The following is a 26,109-nucleotide window of genomic DNA, read 5'->3' as shown; positions in this document are numbered from 1 at the left end:
CTCCACAACTACATCTCTTTATCTGAAACACATGACCAACCTCTGAGGGGTTGTAAATATGTGTTGTAATGGTTCAGGTTCAGGTTCATTTGTGTGCAAAAGAAAATATTCATCAAAAGAGCACAAACATGTGCAATGCGTACTCTAAATTTATTGTAGCAGACAATTGATAAGACATACAGTAATGCTAAATTACATCTAGCTGCACAAATGAGTAAAAAATAAATACATTTATGGTAAAAGCTGCAAGAACAGTGGCTTGACATGAGTTCAAAACATGAGGACAGGCTAATACAAAAAGAAACAGAACAAAGACAGCTATTAAATATGCAATTATTGAAGACAAAATTCCAAACAAAATGAGAAACAGCAAAATCATAAGTAAAGGATTATGACATGAAAAATCACTTTTTTCACATTCTTTGATCTTTTCACATCTAGATCTTTGTACCATTAAAACATCATACAAGTTTCATGGCTTCCTATTCAAAAAGTCCTCATTATTAAAAAACATTTATTTAACCATGCTCCAAAAAAGCTTGTTTGGATATTGTGGGATCTGTGATGTCACATGGACAAATAAGTAGGCATATGCCTCCAGAGCAAGATATCAAAGAATACATCATTGCACCATAGGCCACGCCCTCTGGCATTTAGTTGCTTTAAGCTGCGGTCAAACTAGACTTTGCATGTGAATACTGCAATGGTTGTAATGTGGTCTTTTTTTAAAATATACTTCTACATATACTATATAATACATCCGCGATGTAAAAATATGTAATCTAATTCACTTTACTGCAACAGTTCAATTCTGCTGATTTAAAGTTTTGGTTCTTTTAATTGAGCTAAGAGGCCACACAGATCTTCTATTGGTCGCATGTCTTCATGTGATATGAATTTGCAGGACAAAGTTCACCAAATTTGAACTTTGGAATGCAGTGAAACTGACATGATCTTGTGTTTCCTGTCTTCTGAATTCAAGTTCGTATGAACGGAGATCAGTATAACAAAAAGTAGGGAGACAAGCCCTTAATGGCTGACACCTGGAGTCACATCACCAGAAACAAGTGTCACATCAAAAGAAAATTATACCATTAGGCTATGATCACTGATGCTGTCTATATTGGATTCAGTACACAGATGCCTCACCAGTTACTGATATATTCCATGAACTTGAGTGCAATAATCTTTACTTCCTTTAGTGCAAAGTGGCTTTGAAGAGTACATTTCTGATTTTATATTCATTACTTTTTGTTTACTAAACTGTGTGTTTTTCAGAGGGATGGGGGCAAATGGGCAAATGACCGCCCCCATGACCTTTCAAAATAGCTTATAGTTTGACAAATACTTTCCAGGAAGTGGTTTTCAGGTGTTGCCTGCAACAAGGCGGTGAGGAATCTCTAACAGAAATCTATAGAAACCACATGCATGTGATTTTGCATTCTTGTCTGAGCCACATGTACAACAATTTTTCAACAAAAATACATTTACTGTTGCTTTAAAAAAGACAGAATTTACATATAGAAATATCTTTAACACGCCCTAAATCAACTACAATGGGACCACATTGCACATGATAAATGCTGCTTATTTACACTGAGAATAACACTGCCTTCCTGAACACATAAAGTCCTTTATCACTTTGAATCACTGTAAGGGTTCAGATTTATAAGAAGCTCACTTTTATTCTGATTGTGAATGTGCAGATTCATACCCGGCTGGCTGTTTATTGACCACAGCATAAATAGTGTTTTCAGGTTCAGTTTTGAGTTTTTGGTTGCTGCTGAATGGCACAGTAGATAGTGACTGCTGCATCTGGCTTGCTTTTCTCTGTGAGTGATGAACTCTGAAATAAAGAAGAACAAAATCAGCTGCAGGTCATTTAAAAAAAAAAATCCCAATAAATCATATAAACAGGTTGCAAACTGGCAGGTTGTTTCCCAAACAATAAGCCACAAATATACTGTAATAACTTTATCATTTGAATGTCATTCACAGCTTGTCTTCACTTTTATTAAAGGGGTCACATGATGTGATTTCAAGTTTTCCTTTCTCTTTGGAGTGTTACAAGCTTATAGTGCATATGTGGCAATAAGTGGTCAGGTAGCGGAAGTTACCAACAATAAAAAGAATCCTATACTCGACTACGCCACCTGGAATACACCAGGACAGAAGAGCCCCATATAAGGGCACACAGGTTCGTTGCCAAAGACAGGGTGAGCATAGGAATATAAACAATCAACAAGAATCACTTTATTCAAACAATTAATAGAAACAGTCAGTCAATACAATAAATCACACAAGGTCTCAAATCACATCACAATACCAGTAACATACAAAATGATTAAATGGAGATAACAATCTAGTAAAGAGGGAGGTGGCCAACGGAGACCCTCAAATTTCTACCCCACACTCAATACCCACGACACACACACTCTTGTGAAAAAGGCAAAATGTTAAGCACAGCACTCCACGTGGACACACCAGCACAGGGTACCATGGCCAACCCCTCCCACTTTGAAGACCTAAATCCACACAAAAACAGTACAAAAAGATGCACACGAATCACATCAAATTCAATAACAGTTTACACAGAAACAAAGCACAAACAAACACAGCCACTGGCACGGAAGAAGAGAATACAATGGCAAAGAGCAGCCAGGTTACAGAAATTTAGCCTGCCAGCTAACTCACACGCAGACCAGTGCAATCCAGTGCCAGTGCTTCAAACAGAAATAAAACAAACAAAATAAAATGGACCCAGGTGAATTCCAGACAAAACTGTTAAAACTATAACACCACAAAGACAAAAGAGAGCAGCAGTGCAGTCAGTTACTCGACGGTCCTTAGGCTTCAATTAAGATCACTGGAAACCCCTGGACATGCAATCAACCTGCCAGACATTGAACAGAAAGTGTTACTCATAAAACTTGTTAAAAACAAACAATGAACTACATACATACCAAGGAAATGGTGCAATGCTGCAATGCACATGGTCGCTCACCACGCAGGATTACAGCTACTTGCAGACCCATGACTGAGAACAAACAAGATAATAAGCCTCTCCATTGAACAGGCAAAAGGCATCTTTAAAACAGGGACTAACCTGAAAACTGGCCAACAGCCAACACGAATGACAGACAGGAGGATAACCCAACTGCTAGCACTCATTCAACGCGCCGCATGTCACAAAGGGGCGGTACCAAGGATGATGCATCCCAAGCAGCCAAACACTTCCCTCTTTTATAGTCACCACACAGGCACTAATAGGCTCATAAAATTTAAATGACTAACCAATCATAGTGAAGTACGAACACTGATTGGTTCACCTGGTTGGATGACGCCAGCCAGTCATACCGGGGCTATACCTCACTCTGCTACACATAGATAAGATCCCTAAAGTTGCAAAGACTAAAGTCTCAAAACCAAAGAGATATTCTTTATAAAAGTTAAGACTCGACCATGCCCCCCTAAAACGGCTCGTTTAAACACGCCCCCACATGTCTATGTCACGGTGTGGAGAGATTTGCAAAACACCGACCAAATGTTTATGCAAAGAAAGGCGGCGGGACTTTTATTCTCGCTGTAGTGTTGTTGTTGCTGCCGCCGGCACCATGTCCTGGAGATGCTGTGTTTTGTTGTGAAAGTGAAACTACTTTGTTTGGGCTTCCAAAAGAGGACACAACTAGAAATCAGTGGTTAAGTTGTATTTACAACACTGTTCCAGAACAGTTCAACCCAAATATTTGAGTGTGTGCAGTGCATATTACGTAGGACTGTTTCCTGAACCTGGGAGTAGCCTGCCAGCTATGCTCAAAGGCTGTTTCTATAAAGTGAGGAAATTCCATCTTTGCAAGGACAGTCTGGTGCTTCTGACTCACAACCTGTAAGTATGTTTTCATATTTAAAGAATTTGCCACTGACGATTCAAACGCGAGTTTTGAGCTGTGTAGAGCAGTTGTTGCCCGGGCCCACCCACTTTCATCTGTGGCCCACCCAATAAGAAGTTTGTAATTTTCCAAATGGATGTAATTTATTAAACGATACTAATAAACGTCTTATTTCACTGTAACTTTAGTTAACATTAGTTAATTGATTAACTAACATTAGCAATACGTTTGTTACCATGTTTATTCATCTTTGTTAACCAGCTCAGGCAAATGTTAACAGATACAACTTTTAATTTTAATAATGTCCTATTAGTAAATTTTGAAATTAACATTAATATAGCAAATTACTAATGTTAATGCATGCTTTAGAAGTACTGTTTAATGAACCTTGGTGCTCTATTTTTTGTTGGAAATTTGAAATGCAGTTTTCATATACACACCTGGCCCACCCAGTTTTATGTAGGCCCACCCACTTAACAATTTCTGGCTACGCTAGTGGTGTAGAGTAGCGCTTGTTTGTCATTTTTCCGATCACAAATACATACATGGTAATGTTTACGCAGCGCGATGCAACGCGACGTGTAAAAAGACAGTACAAGCCATTATAATCAGTAATAATAAACGGAGCAATTCCAAGAGGGTCCTCACACCATCGGTGCTCGGGCCCTAATTATGTCCCCACAGGATGCAACAAATGCCTTGTTTGAAATGGCTTTTAATGTTTTTGTCTCGTCGTGCTGGGACATGGCATCACAATACGGTAAGGGGCATAACATTTCCGTCACACGCTTGAGGTATTCGGCCAATCACAACGCACTGGATAGCTGGCCAATCATTGTACACCTCGCTTTTCAGAACGATGAGCTTTGTAAAAATCGACGCGTTTCAGAAAGGCGGGGGATAGAGGAGCAACAATAATGTACAGTATGTGGAAAATAATGTGTTTTTTTAACCTTAAACCGCATAAACACATTGTATTACACCAAATACACAAAATAATGTTCTTTTTAGCAACGTCATATGACCCCTTTAAAGACATTTTAAATTAAGACAAAGACCATCAGTTAATTTGAAATGAATTGTAACTGAGATTAGAGTCATTGTTTACTCTCCACCTGATTCATAGGGTCGTTGTTAGGTGTGGTGTGGATGGTAACATGAGTTTTTCCTGGATCTCCTGCAGTATCATACACTGTCTGAGGATTCTCTGATTTCTGCAACATCTCCAGTGACTTTTGTGGCTTGATGTTCTCCTGCAGACACAATACAATCAAAATGTTAGACTACTGGTTTGGCTGAAATGAGTGGTGAGTGCTCATAGACAATTACCAGTAGGAATAACAAAGAAAATAAAAGTGATCACCAGTGCCCATGTGACAGTAAATTACCAAGAAGAAATAACAATTAATTGATAATTTAATGCAGAAACTAAAAGTGTACACTTTCAGACTCTACACTCAGAAAAAAAGGTACAAAGCTGTCACTGGGGTGGTGGTACCCTTATTTATTTATCGGTCGCGTTAACCGAAAACTCTCCGTCATTGACGGAATTTTTTTAGCAGTGACGGAAAAATCTGAAGGCCGTCCATCACTTTGACAGATTACACTGAGGGTGATCTACATAATTTGTAACTATCCAGTTGGTGGCGAGTGCTCTCCAGTGAGGCAGCAGAGCGCGGGATCATCAGCTCCAGAACAAAAATAAAACTCACGAGTCTTTTGCTATGTCTTTGATTACACACAGGCGAGTATTAGTAAAGCGAATCGCTTGATATGAGGTGTCTAGCGATCTATCACACCACATTAAAGAGCGCCAAAACGGTATTTATTGCTTGAATTTCCTAATAAAATGGACAGAATTTGAAATCTGAGACTTCATATCAAAATTAACAACACACGAAGCTTACTGTGTAGCCTACTGTGCATCGATTGGGAGTTAAGAAACGATATTGGTTCATAAAAATAAGAATATATTATATATTATTATAATTAAAATATGAAAATTAAAATGACGGGTAATAATAGATTATGACGGAATTTTTACGACCCTTTCAGTCAAAATGACGTACAATGTTAAAGGCTAACGCAACCTCTTAGTACCTAAATAGTAAATATTAGTATCTTTTGATGCCCCAGTGACAGATTTTAACTTTTTCTAGGGGTGTAGGATTTTATTACCAAAAATTGAGATACAAAACATGTTGTTTTAAAGGAGAACAGATAGTGTGATACCATTAAAATTAGTGTTTGCAGTTAATGAAGAATAGTAGTATAAAACTTACGTCCACTTCTGCATAGATTGTTTGTTCATTCTTCTGGGCACCTTTGATGTTTAAAACAGAACATCAATTTTCAGTGTATAGGCATGAAACAAATATTTATATTATAACTTTTTGCTCTACAACACTTTTAATGGTTAATGCACTTCTAATGGAATCATAAGGATTTAAAAACAGAAGTATCAAACTTGTGGGTAGTTAACATGAAAATGAATAGGAAGTTGGCAGGTCCTGTGGTGTGTCATGTCAGATTCCATCTCAAAAGGATTCGGACAAACATTGTCCTAATTCTATAACTACTGTGCATGTAGTTTTTTATGATATCAAGTTAATTGGGAGATTACATGGAATGTTTTTATTTCTAAAAAACGAATTATGCAATGGCACACTACAGGATCATTTTTAATAAAAATTAAATCAAAATTAAATAATGAGAGCAAAAATGTGATTACAATGGTGAGAAAACTGTAAAACCAACCAAACAAACAAACAAAAAACAAACTAGCTCGTCTATCTGTAAAAATAAAAACTAGGGAAGTGAAGTTATTTACTGCAGTCATATGCTCTTGGAAAAACCTCTGTAGAATTACAAAACATTACTTAAGAATGTCACACTTTGTGTAAAGACTGTTTGACTGTGACACGAGTTTATAAGCACAGCACAAAGACACTAATATTTGATCCGTAAATTTGTGTTTGCATTCGATGTACAGTATGTCTTTTCATTTCAGATAGAAAAATAGCCTACTCTTTGGTTCACTATAGCAATCAATATAAAAGAGTGCTATACTGTAAGCATTACTGAAATTCTTTATGATGTGTCATAAGATAATTGCAGGATTAGATGCTCTGTACCTTTTTTCCCTTCGTAAATACAGAAGCTGATCACTGCTGCCAATGTCAATGTGAATAAACAAATAATAGCAATGACCCAAGGTGGAAATGCAGATGCTTCTTGTTTTCCTGTTTATAGACATGAAAGATAAGAACAAAAATCCATACTTTTCACAGACAGAGGTTTACAATTAACAGGAATTTCAGTCCAGTTTTTTTAATTTAAAATGAAGAGTTGCAAATCATACAATATTTAAGATTAAGTCACATTCTTTCATTGATTTTCTGTTTCCTCATCTGTGAGTGTATTTACAGGTCAGAGCGGATACAGTATATACCTTCATTAACAATGCAGAGTTCATTAACCTTCTTTGTGTCAGTCTTCCAGCTCACTGGGTTGCTATAGTTACACATGATGGAGTCACCACTGCAGCTCAGTCTTAGAGTGTGATTATCAGAAGATGTTACTTCCTCTGGAGAACAGCTGCTACTATTATAGATGGAGCTGATGGTAAAATTACATGTAAAATTACAGGGTTCAGGACTGGACCAGTTTGAGTTTACAGTCAGGACTGGAGCTTCCACTGCATCTGAAACACACACATATTAAAATGTTTAAGGTCACATACACAAATTTAGGGATGCTAGTTCAAAACTTCAGTTCAAAACTTCAGTAAACCAGGACCAAACTTAATTTATTTATACTATTTTGTTCAGACGTCCTGAAATGAACATGTAGTTTTGTTAACATTATGTGTAGCAGTTTCTGAAGTTAAAGATAAGAAAAAAAAAAAAAAAAAACTTATGGACAGAACGTATGTTGCAGCATTTTGTTGTGCTCACATAATTGTTACTGTTTTTAGATTTAAAAAAATGAAAATAATTGATGTTATCTTACACTGTATGCAGTTACATCATACTGAATATAATTTACATTATCTCATATTGTATGCAGTTTCATCATACACTAAACAATACACATCACACTCACCTATAACAGATACTCTGTATGTAACAATATTGTTCTCTGATTCTCCACTTATTCTTACTGTGAAGAGTCCACTGTCTGTCTTCTGCATGTTCTTCAGTGTTAGAGAAAAGGTTGTATAATTGAAATTCACTCTGTGCTTGTAGGAAGAGTGAAGTTTTACTTTTTTAGATTCATTTGTATATTTAACTATATTGTCTGATTTATCTTTTGTCCAGTATAAATCATCAAACTCTGGTAGTTGTTGTGTCTGTATATCCAGCTGAACAGAAGCTCCTGTCTGAACAAACACAAAAATCTCAGCACTGAATCCTGTGGAGAGAGAAAATAAGTCTTTTTAAAAAAAAACAAAAAAACAAAACAAATAGTAGCTGCTTGCTTGCTGTTTTCATGGACAGCAATCATTCAGTTGACACAATCTAAATAGTTTAATTGGATTTTAATATAGTTAATGTGTTTTTTAGCATATAAACATATAAACAAAGATTTTGTTTCTATCAGTAAAGAACACAACATTAAAGGCTAAGGCTAAGATCAAGACCAAAAAAGTCAAAATTCCCAACCAACAGTAACACTAACCATAATAATAATGGTGCCGTTAGATTACACAAGCACAAGGGCTTATGGGATTTCCGTCATTGTAGAATCCCAGAATCTGGTGTTGTCATATTTCTGAATACAATATTTTATTGTAACAAATCAATCAAGTCTCATAAAATCCTTGAAACATTTTAGTGAAACAGTTTTGGAGTGAAATCAAAAGAAATTCTAAAAGACTTGGATAAATATGTCATAAAAATACTGGTAACTAAACATTAGGAATTAAAACTTCAATTTCAGAGAGAATTTTAAAACTGCCCTTTAATTTAGTGATTTGTCACCATAAGAAATCATTAATCCAAGACTTATTTACAATATTAAAATGATTAGATTTTGTACCTGTGATGTGCGTAGAAAGAACTAAGGTCAGCAGCAGCCTAAACTCCATTGTAGCTAACAAAAATGCCTGATACGGATCTTTCAATGAGGGGAGCAAACATTACTTAGCTAGTCAGGCACTTCCGCTTCACTTGGCAAGTGACTAATCATGAGTCTGACTTTTGAGCTCATATGAAATTCCACCCTAAAGAGCCACAAAGTCAAAGATGGCCTCCAGCTACATAACAAAGTCAAACAAAATGAAATTACTTTAACATTGTATTAAGTAAATGAAAATGTTTTTGTTCCACAGGGTCTAGTGTTCCACTTCACTGTTCACCTCTCGTCTCACTTCTTTAACACCTACCCACATCCTGTTTGTACAGTCAATCACTTCTCAAACTTCTGCACGTTAAGGACCCCAAAGGCACACAAGGCATACACAGCTTCAAAATCATAAACTAACCAGCACAGTTTATGAATATTCTTATAAAATAAAACACTACATAACAGTGAGTAGCTTCAACGTTCATTCACAACAATGATATCAGACCTAACATTTTCACATTACTTATAAGCAGCTAAATTTTATAGCTATAGGTATACATAATGGATCTATTATTATTTTAAGTGTGAACTCTAGTGTTTTTATTCTGCTAACAGTTCAAGACCTGGAATCCTTCTGGTGGCCAACTAACAGCTGTTGTGAAATGGCAGACACGTCAGTGCAGTTGTATGATACTATATTTAGCACTGGTTTGCCCTACTGCCTAAAACATAGCTTACAAAAGGGTAAACCCGACTTCCTGGGTAAATCCTCTGAATCATGACAGGTTCCAGATTGTACATTAAGTCATGTTTTCCAGTTACAAAAATCACATTTCAAATTCATCTGAGAAGATTTAAATTTAATCTAACAATTTTATTTTTAAAGACAGCATATGAAACTAACATATAACGCAGAACTAGAAAACAGAACTTTTTTCAAGAAAAAAGACAAAAACATATATACAGACACACCTTGAAAATGAATAAAAACACAGTTGTTTTGAATACTCATGTTTTGAATATGCAGTAGATTGGCTAATACAGAAAATACATTGTTTTAACAGTTATATCAAAAAAGGTCATAATACCAGCACATTAGGATAAACGGCTACACTTTACAATTTATTTATTTATTTTTATTAGACGTAAAAGAGAGGTTGGCCATTGTAAGGCTTCTGAGTAATCAGCGTCCAGTTATTTTTATATATTTTCTTTCTGTTCCTTTTCTTTTTTTTTTAAAAAAACTCTACAGCTCGTGAAGCTGCTTGATATTTCAAGCTGGTAGTTTTTCCTCATATTATTTTAATGTATTGTCACAAACAATTTGGTTTGTATTGCAAATAGTTAACAGTTTACTACACTTGAGCCGGAAGTCTCGCACATTCAAAGAAAATACTCAAAAAATAAGGTGCATTACATACTTCAAAGAATTCATAAAAACCCTACTTAAGCAAATACTGTGTTGTTAACTAAAAACTGTGTGAATAACTTAAAATATGAACATTTCTATTCTATTTAAAAATCAACCATATTTCCTTTATGTTGATAACTGTCAAAGAATCAAGTTATAAATGCATTTACAGTGCATTTTATTTGTAATTTATCTGCTATTTGGCTATTAAAGTGACTTATCAACCAAACTCTCGCTTCTCTATCATTTCACTCAGTTCATCAGCTACAAATCAGAAATGTTTCAAAGAGTCTGTGTGCTGCTGACTCGTTAATGGCTTGTATCGATTCTGTTCAAAATGAGGAAAATCCTTCAGAATAGTTCATTCCAATCATAGAGAAGGTCCCACCCAAAAGAATGACATTGCTTTAGAATGTAAAGTCCCTGAACACACTTTTATGTGACATTTACCTAGTTATAAATCTGAATTCGAAGATGAACCTGATCCCAACATAAAAGCCACTTCTTTTTTGTTTTTGGCATGTTTTGTTTGTGCGTGCTTTTATACTAGATAGAATGTGGATGTGCAGTCTAATAATACTGTTGTTTTGTTTCAATGTATTAAACCTGTGTGTAATTTGTTCATTATTTGTTATCAAATTGAAATGCCACTGTTGTTTAGTCTTGGCCAGTCTTGAAAAAACTGGTTCATTTAGATGCCACCACATTGCACATGCATTGTGACAGATCTATGTCAGTCTGAGTCCCATCTCAATAAAATTCACTTGAGAATGCTGAGAATATCCAGTGTTGAAAGCCAGACTTTGTTTAAAAGGTTATCTCAGGTAAAGATATCTCTAAGACCAAGCCAAAATTCAACAAAAGTGCTATTTGAATAAGATAAAAGTAATAACTTTTTAACTGAATGGGAAACATATGGCATACAAATAAGATACAATGTCGCCATCTACTGGTTATAAATGATATATAAATCTTTTTATACATAGCTGTATAAATAGAGAAAAGTGGATCTGACAGATCACTGAGCACCACAACACACTGGCACAGTTGCCAACTCTCGCGAGACAAATAAGCAACCGCAGCTTCAAAAACAAGCCCAAATTTTTTTTGGATGATTTATTATCATCAATATTATTTATTATCAATTATTACCGATAAATGAGCCTGCAACATATTACACTGAAACCACTTTCTTATCTGAAAAGCAAAAACAGAAGCTATTTTACAAAAATTTGCAAACTGCAACAAAAGTGGGAACAAAATTCATCTCCAATCACCTGTGAGCAGAATAGGATTGGAGAGATGGAAAAGGAGAAAAACACAAGAGCTTCAAAGGAGAACTGTAACATAGCCACATATTTATAGCCTAAAATATATAGGGGTCATTCTATGGAAATGTCCATTTTTCTGTCCCTAGCCTTAGAAATATTACACTTGAAAAACACTTGGTTACATTTAAAAAAAAAATTTTTTTTTTAAATATATTTTAAAATGAAACAATGGAACAATATTTGAACAATTACACCTTCTTTAGCCAACAATGTGGCAATATTTGTTTTTAATTAATTATAAAGAATTCCAAGCACCACAAAACGGCTCGTCCCCACAGCCATGTACAGAGGGAAAGTGCTTTATTTTGAGGTCAAAAACAGGTTTTTCTTCCATTTAAAATAAAATAATGTATACATAACTATCAAATAAATGACATAAAAAAACTAAATGCGACATAAATATTATAGAAAAATATATAAAATATTATATTAAATTGTAATATATATTATATTAAAAAAGAAAATATTATATAATATTATTAAAAAGATTATAAAAAAGATTTTAAAAAAATCATTAAGCTGTCATTTATGTGTATTCATGAAGTCAAAAGGTAATCTAATAATGTGGTTTAAATTTAAATGTTAAAAAAAGAAATACATTTTAAGATATCTTGCCATACCAGGATTTTCGAACCAAATGTATTTACTCAGTATTAGGATATGACTACTTGTTTTTTATTACAGCCCGTGATGATTAATACATTACAAAAACATTATAAAAATTAGGCTAAAAGAAAGTCATCCCATTCCTCTACGTCTACTTCTATCATCGCTTGGATTACAGCGTCATGCTCCTTCGTTTTGAATGTGATTTTTCTCCAATGAGGGGGCTGAACATTTGGCAAATTACGCTACAGCACTTATGTTATTGCACTGGTTGGCTATTAACTGCGAGCAGACAGAGTGTCAGTCAATTCACTGGAGAATACGGCGAACATTAATAAAGAAACGAAGTTGCTTGTCAGATTTCCCTAACAAGCAACCATATTTTTTAAAATAAGCCCCAAAAACCGCAACCCGCGACCAGGGATTTTTTCCAGCAACTTTACAAAAAAAGAAGTCCGAAGTCGCATATAATATGCGGACTTGGCAACTGTGCACACTGGTAGCCAATCCGCAATAGGGGCGATTAAGCTCATGATGGGGAGGAGAGAGAGTAAGGCCCAATCCCATTTCTACCCCTTAGCCCTTCCCCTTCCCTGAAGGGGTAGGGGTGTTTCGATTCTCTTTTGGTTGGAGGGGGTGGGGTAGGGCCAGATAGCCCTTCAAAGAAGATTTTTCGGGACCACACTACAAACGAAGGGGTATGAAATCATCTCAGCATAAACTGGCTGCAGCGGCAACATGGCTGCCCGAGCAAACAAAAAGACACAGTCTACACATACCTCGGGCTGAAAATAAGTGCAACTGGTAAGCTAAATTTGGCTGTGAATGAACTGAAAGAGAAAGCAAGAAGGGCCTTTTATGCCATCAAAAATTCTATCCAAATTGAAGTACCAATTAGAATCTGGCTCAAAATATTCCGATCAGTCATAGAACCTATTGCTTTATATGGCAGTGAAGTGTGGGGTCCTCTTCTAAATCACAAATTTGAAACCCGATTGAAGCCCTGTATGCTGAGTTCTGTAATAGTATACTCAGAGTACAGAGGAACACACCGAACAACACATGCAGGGCAGAATTAGGCCAATACCCTCTACTAATGCACATTGAGAAATAAGCCATCAAATTTTGGAAACACTTAAAAATGAGCCCAACTTTTACCATTTTAAAGCCCTTAAAAACCATGAAGTGAACCCTGAAAAACGTCCCCTGATTCAGATGGTCCTGAAGCTGCAAAAACAGACTAACATGACTAACAACATCCAGCATCAGGACACTGAAATATTAATCCACAAAATTCGGCCCAACCAAATTATAAAAGCACAAAAAGAAAATGATCTAACCTATTGGAAAGAAACAACAGAAAAACAAAGTAAACTTGAATGTTATTTGGCCCTAAAGAGAATCAACAGTACACCACTGCAGAATATCTGAGTACAGCGAAAGACTGTAAACTAAGAAGACAAATGACGAGGTACAGACTGAGCAAGCATACTCTGACTATAGAGACGGGCAGATATCGCCAGCACTGGCTGCCCAAAGAGAGCCGCATCTGCCCATACTGTAATCATGGGGAAGTGGAGACAGAGCAACACTTCCTCACCAGCTGCCCTAACTATGAAGAAATTAGAAAGAAATTTTATCCCAAACTTCAAAATGTTAAACAAGAAAACACAACTTCAATATTTATTAGGTGAGAAATAAGATTGTATCCTACTAGCAGCAAGAAACATTGACGCCTGTCACAAAAAGAGAGAGGAGTCAACAAAGCAGTGACGCACCCACAAACACACACACACACACACACACACACACACACACACCACACAAAATTTTAAATTGTCCATAGAATTCTACAATTCGTACAACTGATTTATTCTATTTTGTTTTATTATATATATACATGCATGTATTTATTTTTCTTTTTTCTTTAAATACATATTTGTTCTATATTTAATGTAAACACTATGCTTTGGCAATACATTGTAACAATTGTCATGCCAATAAAGCACATATTGAATTGAACTGAATTGAGGGAGAGAGAGAGAGAGAGAGAGAGAAGGCTGATCCCTTCTTTCCATTTATAACTGCTCTCTGTATTCATTTAATAATTTATTTATTTTAATTTTTAATTTTATTTATTTTTTTTACCTACATGTATATGTGTTTCCCCTAGATTTTATTTATCTGTATTGCTTTGGCAACATTGTGATGTTACACAGTCATGCCAATAAAGCTAATTTGAATTGAATTGAATAGAGAGAGAGAGAGAGAGAGAGAGAGAGAGAGGTGTCTGTGCGTCTATTTTTTACAATTAGTGAGTTTAACGTTACTTCAAAAACAACGATTTTAGGGGAAGGGGTATAAAACAGAATTGTGATTGGGCCTTATAAGTGGGAGATTTGTAGAAAGACTGTAGATGGCTGAGACATTACAAAAAGAGAAGGTCAGAAGAATGTCACCTGAAAAAGATGGGTTATGATCATACAAGAGCTCGGAGCAGTAGGTACTCGCACTAATACTGGAAAAACTTTCCAGTGCTGGAGCGACGTTAGAGATCAGGAAGGCCTGAAAACAGACGCCGAGGTCGCCTCGGTTCTATTCGACACGTGAGTAACATTGGTTTTGCGATGTTTCACAGAACCACGATATGCTGTTGTTTTTGAATACAGCTTCCAAAAGACAAAAAATAGCCGATTAATATTTATTTAATACAATCACAGTGGTGTGATTAGATCGGTCAGTGCGTCATCATCAGCTGCTAAATTCAAACCTGTGTTCGCTGGCTGGCGCTGAGCCACATTATAACCAATCACACACGATGCTGTTGAGTTTATGAATGCAATGACCAATCATAGCTGTTCAGATGAGTCATCGCTAAAATGACGGCGTTTTCTTCACTTGCTCGCTGACTGAATACCTCTTTCTGGCGAGTTCTCTCGTCAGAAACAACAAAGTGCAAATGTGTGTACGAATCTGTAAGATATTAATTTCATAGTGTAAACAGCTTCAGTGATTTGTTCAGTGATTTGTTATCATATTTCAATTATACTTTTGTGTTTTTTCTTGGTCCTACTTAAAACCTGTTTTTTTATTTTTATTCATTTATATATATATATTTTTTTTATAGTTGCACACATGCATTTTGATGGATCTACAGTCATGCTCATCAGAAAAATAGTTCAGTTTGGTCCAATAATCTTCAACTGAGAATGCTGAGAAAATTGAGTGAGAGCCAGAGTTTGTTTAAAAGGTTATTTCAGGAAACAATATTTCCAAGTCTAATCCAAGAATCAACAAAAGGACAATTTAAGTAAGACATAAAGTAATAAATAATTGTTCACTTAACAAGAAACCAATGGCCAGAAATAAGATAAAATGTTGCCATCTCGTGGTTATCAGTGAAAGTGCACTACAAAGACTAGAAAGACTGATTTGGCTTTTGAATTGTAGGTATACGTATTGCATTTGCTTTTGTGCTGCATTAGATGGTCTGGCTTCATACCTATTTAAATTGAAATATTATATCCAACTACTATTCAAAATATACTAAATTCTCATGTGGGATCAGTTGTAACAGTTTACTGCAGTTAATATTTATCGCTGTGGGATTATTTTTTAAAAGTTATGAAGTTTTGTGTGGAAAATCAAATTTAAGATATAATTCACATTCATACACAAAAAAAGTAAGACCTTTTGGGTCTGGATTTTTTAATCTAATATACTAAACCAGTGATTGAGAAAGCACACCTTTAATTGGAATTTCAAAATAGCATACTAGTATACTGTTCTCATTATTTTTACCACATAAAGATCAACAAGTCCTCCAACTCATACGACCGTAAAGGTCGTTTGTCACTATCCTCAAATACGACCCATACGAGCGTTCCCTAGATTAGCGCCCCTACCGGCAACAGGAGATACTACAGATACTTTCGCCTAAATGCATTGTGGGTTTCTCTTAAAATGCTTGCTATTTGCGTTTTAAACTCTCCTGGCTATTCAAAGTGTTTTATTGCTAAAAAGATATGGATTTTAACTTCAAGACACAGGTAGAGTTTCCACCCGTCTCGTAAAGTAACGTTAGTCGATCGTCCTGTATTTATGAATGAAATTATGTGTTTCAAATCGATACTGTACACTATTTATCCCATTATTTCAACATGTTTGACGTTCAGATCATTCAAGTGGACCCTGCCAGCATAAAGTTAGTTTTCATTGTGATATTTGTTTGAAATTAGCCTGTGGTTGGAAAGTGATCATGTAAAAGTCCACACATTTACCATGTTTTTACGTAGTTTTAATGTGGTATTTGTAGTTAAAACACGGTATCCACAACACTTACCTTGTTTCACCACAGTAACTGTGTACTATTTGTAGTTAAAGCACAATAACACAACATTTACCATGTTTTTACCACAGTAACAGTTTTAATGTGGTATTTGTAGTTAAAACACGGTATCCACAACACTTACCTTGTTTTACCACAGTAACTGTTTTTTTGTGTGTAGTCTGCGTTCGAGGGGAGGGGCTTACCGATCAATTGTTGGAAGCGTCACGCCCTCAACCAGTGTTTTGTTTCACAGGAAAGACAATCCTGCTTTAGATTTGAATGTCTAGAATACAGACGTAGAAACTAAAATGTCAAAATCCATAAAAGAGCTCAGTCTTCACTACGACCCGATTAATGAAAGCAATACTTTTACTAGTGGAGATATTGTAGAGGGACGAATTGTTTTGGAGGTAACCAAAAAAATAAAGGTGGACAGTTTTTTTGTGAAGCTGACGGGGGACGCACATGTGAGCTGGACTAAAGGCTCAGGTGACAACAAAAGAACCTATAGCGACGATGAGAGATACGTCAATCTAAAGCAATACTTCATTCAAGACAGCTCGAAGAAAGGTGAGGCTGCACGATGCAGAAAACTTCAAATATATAAGACTGTCACATTTTTATTCCAAATTGTGTAACTTAATACTTTTATTTCTTGCTGGGACGTCTACAGGAGAAAGTGAAAAGAATACAACTCTTGTAGATGGAGAGACTTGTAAGTAAATGGGTTATATACCCAGTAAGTAAGTTGCATAATTTTTTTCATAATTTACATGAAACCTAAAATGATTGTTTGTTGATAGTAAAAGCTATTGTAACTCATATTATATAACCCATATTAACCTTACTGTTCATCAGATGGATCAGTGATTAGGCCAGGAAGTCATGTTTTTCCATTCAGATTTCAGCTGCCTCAACAGTGAGTAATACTACTGATGTGCCTTTCAAAATACATCTTCAGTTGTTGTTGTTGTTCCTTATTGTGTAAATATGTGCACAGTGAAATAATATTCAGCAGGTGTCATTCACAGCCCATGAACACAATATACAGAACAAATGAGTGAATCAGCAAGAGCATGATTCCTTCCAGTTCAGTTACAATATTAACACACAAATTATCATTCCCTAAAAATCGCATTAATCATATTAATATATACATTCTTTCTGCTAATGCATAATGCACATTTATGCATAAGATATACTGTTAAATGACATATTATGCACTGTAATGCTTGTCAGAAACTAAAGAGTTTTATTTTCCCCTAATTTCAGAAATATGCCTCCATCTTTTAAAGGATTTCATGGCTGGGTTAAGTATATCTTGATGGTAAAGCTGAGCAGGCCTTGGAAGTCACCATCTTCTACATATACGGAATTAAACTTTGTGCTGAGAAATGATGGGACCAATGATCATTTACTGGTATGAATTATAATATCATATTTCACTTTTTAGCACTCATCTATCAATTCAACCCACATAAATGGAGAGATGATGTAACCTCTTATTGAAGCATTAAGCCCCAAGAAGCGATGCATTTACAGTGCATTTAGAACAGCTAATGGATGTTGTTAATGTTTATTTTATTCATAATCTAAACCAGCAGCAATTATTATAACAAAGTCCCTTTTAAGGAAAGTCCATTCACTCGGCCACCATATTTGCAATGCCTCCGGGGAGCTTAAACAAGACCAAGTCCTATCTAAATGAATGGGGGAATCATGAAATCTCAAGAACTGCTCACTGAACTCACGATTAAATTACATATTTCAAATCAGCAACAAAATCTGAATTGAACAGCCCCATGAATGTTGTTTGTTATGCTCAAATAGTGTTTAAAAAGCTTATTTTTCAGGCTAGACCAAGCAATGCGCATGCGTAGTTCCAACACGCTTATGACTGCGCACACGCATAAGCTGGTCCAGCCTAAGGTTTTTATGGGAACCGGAGCTCCTGATGGCCGCTGCAGTGACGCAATGACTTTACCAATCAACGATTGGCTCTTTCATTTAGAAGGTGGGACTATCCCGCTATATTGCCCGTTGCAGTTTCTGCTATTCATAAGTAAAGGAGTGAACCATCTTTGTATTTCTATAGTCTTTGATTATAATTATTAACACATAATAAATACTATTCATCATCCCCCAAGCAATGTAATTCTGATAGCAGAATGTTTGCCAAGAAACACAGACGCAGTGGCGCAGTAATACTGATTTAATGAGGTGACAGGTATGTGTTTCTAGAGTAATTTACAATGGCTTTGAACACGGCTCAGCTAATCATTATCAAATAATGGAACTATCCATTTTATAAACCGTCATCAGAACTCCAGTAATGTGATTTTAAACCAATTGTTTGTGATTTAAAGCTTAGATTTAATGTAGTATGAATTTGGTTCACTTGATTTAGAATGTTGTTTTTTTTCATACAGCAGCCACAATCTGGCACACAAGACAAGAAGATGAAATTTTTTGGCTCAGGAAAAATGGAAATGACTGTAACAGCTGAAAAAACTGGCTATATGCAAGGTGATCATTTCACATGTGTAGCTCTCAAGCGTCTCTGTCAAAGCTACCTAAACTGAAGACACTAGCCTGCAATGTCAATTGCCGGGTTTCTATCAACATATTTTTATGCACATTGCAAGATATTGCATAAAAATTCAGAATGTTACCAAGGAACATGCAAATCAAATTTCTCAAATTCACATAAAAAAAACATATGCGCTCACTTGAGGTCAATACATTTGCTGAGTAGACTGATTAATCTGCATTAAAAAAAGTCTTGGACTAAATTTGCTTAGAGAAAAAAATAGCAGCAGAGCTTCGTATAACATCTCAAGTCAAAGACTAACATCAAAATGATTTGACTTCAATTTCTCCAGATGTAACTACATGTGTCCTTCTAAACACACTGGATGAGAAACGCTGCTTTATCTGTAAATAGTTTTTACACAAATTAAATTTGTGATTTAGATGGAAATCCGGCTATAGTTGGTTTGTTTCTTTGTTTTTGTAGTTATTGATGTATGTTGTCTCTAATTCTTATCATTTTTGCAGGTGAAACAATCAGAGTTTTTGTTGACATTGACAACTCTTCATCTCGTGACGTCAAGCTAAAATACAGCCTCAAGCAGCAACAGACGTTTATCGCTGGCAGGAGCACTAATAGATCAAATAAGGATATAGTCAAAGAGACTAGAGATCGCATCCCTTCTGGAGAAAAGTCAAAATTCATAGTGGACGTGACCCTTCCACGTGACCTGACTGTCACCATTGAAAACTGCAGAATTCTAAAAGTGCAGTATGAACTCAAGGTGCTATTTTTGCCATATTTAAAGCAATAGTTCTGCTTAACAAGACTTTCTATCAAAGAGTAAAGCAAAAACATGATTGTCTTTCAGGTCTATCTGGATGTGTCTTTTGCATCAGATCCAGAAGTCAAATTTCCTGTGGTCATTCTTCCACCTGATCAACCGTGTCCTCCCTGGCAAGGCCCACCTGGAGGATCCCAGCCATATCCACCACCTCAGCCTAACCTTGTGCCTTATCCTGGTGAACTACCTCCTCCACCTGCAGGACTTTACCCCAATCTGTACGACCCTACAGTGCCGCCCTATCCAGGAGCTGCTGCAGGGGTCTATCCAAATCCACATGCCATCCCGCTTGGTTTCCATCTGGCTCCTTCTGCACCAGTTTCTGATCCAAATCAAAGCACTACTAAAGAATCCTCTCCTAATGTGCCTTATTAGTCTCCTTCACAAGCCAAACAGCTTTGTATGCATGCCTTCTATCTGCAAGCTCAGTGACTATTGTTGTGCCTTTTAAGCTTAGCACTTTTTTCATTATACAGGAAATGTATAGACCTTATGTAGCCACGCCCCTTTTTAGTACTTCACTCATAAATCTTCAGTTTATATTGACGCAACACGAAGGTAAGAAGTTACAAACTTTTGTATGAACCACTCATTTTAAAATCTTCCCAGTCTTCTGACATTTGTTTTGACATCCATTTCAAAGATTTTAGTGCTCATGATCATTTTTGTTTACTCTACACTACAGTAAGCAAATCCACTTCACCTGCTAAAACTCTTTGACAGCAATGCTATAGAAATATACAGAATTACTTCAAAACGGAAGTTCAAAACAACATTCTAAAAATGTCTGCTTGCTTGTTTCTCTGGAACATAAGGTCTACAAGCACTCTATCCACTCCTACTGAAATATTTTGCTAATAGTACTGCAGTTGTATTGATACTGCACTGCATTTACACTTTTAAACTCCATCCATGATGAATTGATCTATAGACTGTATCTATTACTGCAACAATGCATGCTTGTATGAGTTTCTTTACTGAAGCTCTGATTATTTCATAACATATTGGTTACTCGAGAATCAAATGTGACTAAAAGTAACAACAAAGAGACCCTATGAAATTATGCTAAAATAATTGTGACATGAATTAAAACCAGGGCTCTGAACATGCACAAATCAATATTGCGTCTTTTTTCTCATGCTGAACAACAATATTTAATGTATCTGCATTACTGTATGGGTAGGTTTAGGGTTGGGGTAGGTGTAGACATTAATAAATCATAATTTGACAGGTAGCATTTTTTTGTTGTCGAATTGTACTACCTACTGTGTTAATGGGAGGTAGCAAAATCTGACAGGGTAGCACAAATCGACAGAACACCGGTTCAAGGAACGAAAACGAAAACCGGAAACGAACGAAATTTTGACTGGAACAGAACCGGAAACAGAAACGAAATCAAATTTTATGCTTCCGAACACAATTGAAAATTAACTGGTTAATAACGTTATTTTATCGTTCCATATAATATTTGAAATTTGCTGTCAAACAATCAGTAATTCAAATAGTACAGCCTATGCAGATGTGACGCTGAGGCGTCCAGCGAGTGAAATGCCCGCGCGCTCAGCTGTGAGCTCGTCATAGTTAAGTCACAATGGCAATGCAGTGGCGTAGTTTATCCGAGGGTAGATGGCATGGTTTCAACAGATCTATGCAACCTGCAGCGCTTCTGTGAACAGAGAAAACAGAATAAAACTATAGGCTTACATAAAAAGGAATATATGTGCCTATACACTAAATATATTTAACTTAAATCATTGACAGATTAACGAAATTAAATGGAAAAAAATGCTGAGTTAGGCCTACGGTTCATTGTGATGCGTTCCAAAGTTCTCGGAATGGAAAAGGAGATGGCAGAAATTAGTTTTCTTTATTTTGCAAAAGCTTTACAGTTTTATTTATTTTACAGCTTTGTTTTGCAAAAGCTTGACAGTTTTGAATGATATGCATCTGTAAAACCAACCAGCGTTCGCGCTGGCGCTTTAAGATGCAACGCGCACAAAGATGCAACATATTTTTGCGACACTGCAGCCAGTTTATTATCAAAATAAAATACAGTTAAAGAAACGTATAAAAGGTTCAAGTGCTCCGTTGTCCAATCTGTTGCGTTCAGCCTGACCACCGCCTCACTGTGCTGATAGGCTAGCCGATGTAAGGATGATGTTTTATGTCGATGAAAGTACAAAGTATATAATAAATAATATTTTAGCATCCAGATACGTCGCGAATATGGAAACATTTTGGATTCGTGCCGAATGAGAGAGGTAGGCATCAGTTTCACCTTGTAATTTGTTTTTGGATTGACGGTTTTATAGCCTATGGCTATATCCTTAAGTTTAGAGGATTTGTTGTGGAGAGAAACTATTAACTGTGTTTATAATGTTTGTAAATATTTTGATTTACCGGCATTTTAGCCTACATAATTCTAATCCTGGTATGTTTGTGGTTAGGTAGGCCACCAAAAATGGTGCTATGCACTGATGAGTGTTCTGCTGGGAAACCCTGGGTCCTAGCACTCATGTGCATGCTACTTTGACACGTGCCACATACTGTTACGTCCCTATGTGTTCAAAGGAAGGGTTCAAAGAAGGGTCGTAACAATAACTACAGATTGTTGCAGACCGTGTACACCCCCAATGGTGTTCCCTGATGGCAGTGGCCTCTTTAGCAGGATAATGCACCCTACCACATTGGAAAACATGTTCAGGAATGGTTTGACGGAAATAACAAAGAGTTTAAGGAGTCAGGAGTTCTTATTGATATCCTAAGGAGATTTGGCATGAAACAGAAATTATGGCTGACTTGTCTCTCCTATATGTGAAGTATTTCTGAGTGAAACAGCCTTTTACACAAGGGAAAAAAATGTAGAATGTAAATTGATTTTTGTCCATTATGAATTGATTGGATTGTGGAAAGTGGCCACTGCAAACTAAATGGATGATCATTTCAAGTGATTAACAGGTTGCTGGAGGAGAGTGATTGAAACTCGTCTGGTCTTTGGATAACTTTATTGCCCAACCTACACTCCAGTGCACACATCATCAGAAAAGATATGAGGGGTGGGAATGTTCATATTTCTTGATTAAAGATTATGAGGACAAAATAAATAATAATAAAATAAAATAATGTGCATGAATAAATCTTTTGTAATAAACACTTTTTTCATTCTTATTTCATGGTAACTTTAAAATACATTCTAAATTATTTGGAGAGGTTGGTTGAATATAATCCATAAATGCTGGATCCACATATCTACACTCAAAAATATAGAAGTCAGGAATCAGGAATTTCTAAATCATGAAGACATCCTTATTGGCTATGAAAAACTTAAGCATACAGATAAAAATTGATGTGATGCTCAGTTGCCCAGGATGACATTTAATGCTGCACTTCATGGTGACCAGTGGACCTGTAAACACTATTGTGTGAATGCATGATTTACTTTTTCACATAAATCATCTCATGCTTCAGCCTTATTAAAGATTCATCTTCTGTTGTGGTAAGCAAGCAGGTCCCCCGGCCAATCGGGACTCCCTTCTATCACAGTGAACTCTGAACTGAAAGGTCAGTGCTAACCAGGCAGGTGTAAGAAGTGCCATGCCCTCAAATATATACAGTGGGGCAAAAAAGTATTTAGTCAGCCACCAATTGTGCAAGTTCTCCCACTTAAAAAGATGAGAGAGGCCTGTAATTTTCATCATAGATATACCTCAACTATGAGAGACAAAATGAGGGAAATAAATCCAGAAAATCACATTGTAGGATTTTTAAAGAATTAATTGGTAAATTCCTCGGTAAAATAAGTATTTGGTCACCTACAAACAAGCAAGATTTCTGGCTCTCACAGACCTGTAACTTCTTCTTTAAGAGGCTCCTCTGTCCTCCACTCGTTACCTGTATTAATGGCATCTGTTTGAACTCGTTATCAGTATAAAAGACACCTGTCCACAACCTCAAACAGTCCAACTCCAAACTCCACCATGGCCAAGACCAAAGAGCTGTCAAAGGACACCAGAAACAAAATTGTAGACCTGCACCAGGCTGGGAAGACTGAATCTGCAATAGATAAGCAGCTTGGTGTGAAGAAATCAACTGTGGGAGCAATTATTAGAAAATGGAAGACATACAAGACCACTGATAATCTCCCTCGATCTGGGGCTCCACGCAAGATCTCACCCCGTGGGGTCAAAAATCCCAGAACCACACGGGGGGACCTAGTGAATGACCTGCAGAGAGCTGGGACCAAAGTAACAAAGGCTACCATCAGTAACACACTGCGCCGCCAGGGACTCAAATCCTGCAGTGCCAGACGTGTCCCCCTGCTTAAGCCAGTACATGTCCGCGCCCGTCTGAAGTTTGCTAGAGAGCATTTGGATGATCATATGGTCAGATGAAACCAAAATAGAACTTTTTGGTAAAAACTCAACTTGTCGTGTTTGGAGGAGAAAGAATGCTGAGTTGCATCCAAAGAACACCATACCTACTGTGAAGCATGGGGGTGGAAACATCATGCTTTGGGGCTGTTTTTCTGCAAAGGGTCCAGGATGACTGATCCGTGTAAACGAAAGAATGAATGGGGCCATGTATCTTGAGATTTTGAGTGAAAACCTCCTTCCATCAGCAAGGGCATTGAAGATGAAACGTGGCTGGGTCTTTCAGCATTACAATGATCCCAAACACACCGCCCGGGCAACGAAGGAGTGGCTTCGTAAGAAGCATTTCAAGGTCCTGGAGTGGCCTAGCCAGTCTCCAGATCTCAACCCCATCGAAAATCTTTGGAGTCCGTGTTGCCCAGCGACAGCCCCAAAACATTACATTTACATTTACATTTATGCATTTAGCAGACGCTTTTATCCAAAGCGACTTACATTGCATTCAAGTTACAGTTTTTACATTTTATCAGCTCTTTACTCATTACTGCTCTACACTGTAAAAAAATTCTGTAAAAATACAGTACAATATACCATAATAATTTTCCGTATTTGGTTTTTACAGGTGTTTTCCCGTATTTTTTAAATTACGCTTTGCATTGTGGGAACAAGAAGCTCAGTCGATTATCTGCGCGAAAACAGTGCTTGAGCAGACGCCATTGTTCACAGAGATAGTCTCGGTAAAAATGTCATTTTAAAGTCGGATTTCGGGTTTGAGGAACCGTTTTTACACTTCCGTGGTAAATTATATTTTTGTTAAATGTAACAAACTGTAACGTTAACTTAGTTGCTGTCGTCCTTGTTTGCCAAATGAATGTCGCAGCCGTCGCATTTGACATTTTTAGCACGCCGTCACATCTCACTCGACGTGGAGGTAAGTTACGTGTTACAGTGTGCTCACTTTCAGTTTTATCAATAAGTTTATTAACTTTTAATTGTTGTTGATGCGGTGTATTTGTTACTGCGCGTGCCGTGAAGCATCCGGCATGTTAACGTTACTGAGGTGATGTTAAGCAGCTGTGATAACATTAAATCTGAGGTACAACTGTGTTTAGAGCGCTTTATGCCTTCAACAGAAGTTGGCAGAGGAACTGTCAAGAAAAGAAGATCCCATTACGACTTTTTTTTTTTTTTTTTATTCTTTAAAAGAGATTATACGACTAGGTGAAGATCTGACATCGCGGAATTCTTCAAGGATGACGCAACTTTTCTGCCAAACGAGGTAGGTTTAGACATTTTATTGTCTTGTTTGTTACACACACGCACACACACACACGAGAAGTTTGTTCGGTAACGTTACTGGCACGCTGTCGGTGAACTCACACGCTTCAGACACGCGTCAGCAGCAGCGCATCGAGTTCTCTCGCACTTGCACGGACAAAAGCACAAAAAACTATGTCAAAATGACCATTTTTGGCTAGTGACAGTTTAAATAAGTTAAAATGTCTTGACTGATGTAAAGTTGGGATGTGCGTCGATGTGAGTCATGTTTTAAAGGGACAGCAGTTCATGACATTCATTGTTTCTTCTGTTTTCTTTTCTAATGACAGGTCGTAATTGCTGCTGTATTGTGCATCCCAAGTATCCCCTGCATTCTTATCAAGGGTTTGTATTCTGTTTTATTTATTAACACTACAGTTTTTATTTATGGAAGCATATGGGGAGCAAAATTC

At 36.6% G+C, this 26,109-nt stretch overlaps 2 protein-coding genes across 7 annotated transcripts; one reads left to right on the top strand and one right to left on the bottom strand.

Moving 5' to 3' along the window:
* Positions 1–114: 114 nt before the first annotated feature.
* LOC131522622 (uncharacterized) lies at positions 115–9,437 on the bottom strand. Of its 3 annotated transcripts, none has more exons than XM_058748255.1 (7): positions 8,931–9,433; positions 7,995–8,303; positions 7,342–7,593; positions 7,025–7,132; positions 6,173–6,213; positions 5,006–5,143; positions 115–1,846 (listed from the first exon to the last, which is right to left on the bottom strand). In XM_058748255.1, the coding sequence occupies exons 1-7, from the start codon at positions 8,977–8,979 to the stop codon at positions 1,760–1,762; spliced, it is 984 nt and encodes a 327-aa protein (XP_058604238.1). In that variant the 5' UTR covers positions 8,980–9,433; the 3' UTR covers positions 115–1,759. The 3 variants fall into 3 exon arrangements, with proteins under 3 accessions (XP_058604238.1, XP_058604240.1, XP_058604239.1); XM_058748256.1 differs by lacking the exon at positions 115–1,846 and adding an exon at positions 1,870–2,893 and having other exon boundaries at positions 8,931–9,436; XM_058748257.1 differs by lacking the exon at positions 5,006–5,143 and having other exon boundaries at positions 8,931–9,437.
* Positions 9,438–14,609: 5,172 nt separating this feature from the next.
* Positions 14,610–21,124, top strand: LOC131522579 (arrestin domain-containing protein 3-like). 4 transcript variants are annotated; one of them, XM_058748172.1, is made up of 8 exons: positions 14,610–14,911; positions 17,072–17,205; positions 17,309–17,350; positions 17,494–17,554; positions 17,908–18,055; positions 19,065–19,161; positions 19,693–19,949; positions 20,037–21,124. In XM_058748172.1, the coding sequence occupies exons 1-8, from the start codon at positions 14,781–14,783 to the stop codon at positions 20,382–20,384; spliced, it is 1,218 nt and encodes a 405-aa protein (XP_058604155.1). In that variant the 5' UTR covers positions 14,610–14,780; the 3' UTR covers positions 20,385–21,124. The 4 variants fall into 4 exon arrangements, with proteins under 4 accessions (XP_058604155.1, XP_058604176.1, XP_058604159.1 ...); XM_058748193.1 differs by lacking the exon at positions 14,610–14,911 and adding an exon at positions 14,918–16,354 and having other exon boundaries at positions 17,085–17,205; XM_058748186.1 differs by lacking the exon at positions 14,610–14,911 and adding an exon at positions 16,339–16,354 and having other exon boundaries at positions 16,889–17,205.
* Positions 21,125–26,109: the final 4,985 nt, after the last annotated feature.

This window comes from Onychostoma macrolepis, chromosome 02 (assembly GCF_012432095.1).
Source record: "Onychostoma macrolepis isolate SWU-2019 chromosome 02, ASM1243209v1, whole genome shotgun sequence".
NCBI lineage: Eukaryota > Metazoa > Chordata > Actinopteri > Cypriniformes > Cyprinidae > Onychostoma > Onychostoma macrolepis.
The sequence above is the reverse complement of the archived record's forward strand: the minus strand, read 5'-3'. Positions and strand labels throughout refer to the sequence as shown.

Excerpts from the sequence above, each read along its gene's own strand:
- LOC131522622 (XM_058748255.1), bottom strand. The coding sequence starts at position 8,979 with ATGGAGTTTAGGCTGCTGCTGACCTTAGTTCTTTCTACGCACATCACA. Across the intron at positions 7,133-7,341 it reads ACTCTGCATTGTTAATGAAG|GAAAACAAGAAGCATCTGCA; the intron begins GTATATACTGTA and ends GTCTATAAACAG. Across the intron at positions 5,144-6,172 it reads CAATCTATGCAGAAGTGGAC|GAGAACATCAAGCCACAAAA; the intron begins GTAAGTTTTATA and ends TTGTGTCTGCAG.
- LOC131522579 (XM_058748172.1), top strand. The coding sequence starts at position 14,781 with ATGATCATACAAGAGCTCGGAGCAGTAGGTACTCGCACTAATACTGGA. Across the intron at positions 17,555-17,907 it reads AGATTTCAGCTGCCTCAACA|AAATATGCCTCCATCTTTTA; the intron begins GTGAGTAATACT and ends CCCTAATTTCAG. Across the intron at positions 19,950-20,036 it reads AAGTGCAGTATGAACTCAAG|GTCTATCTGGATGTGTCTTT; the intron begins GTGCTATTTTTG and ends ATTGTCTTTCAG.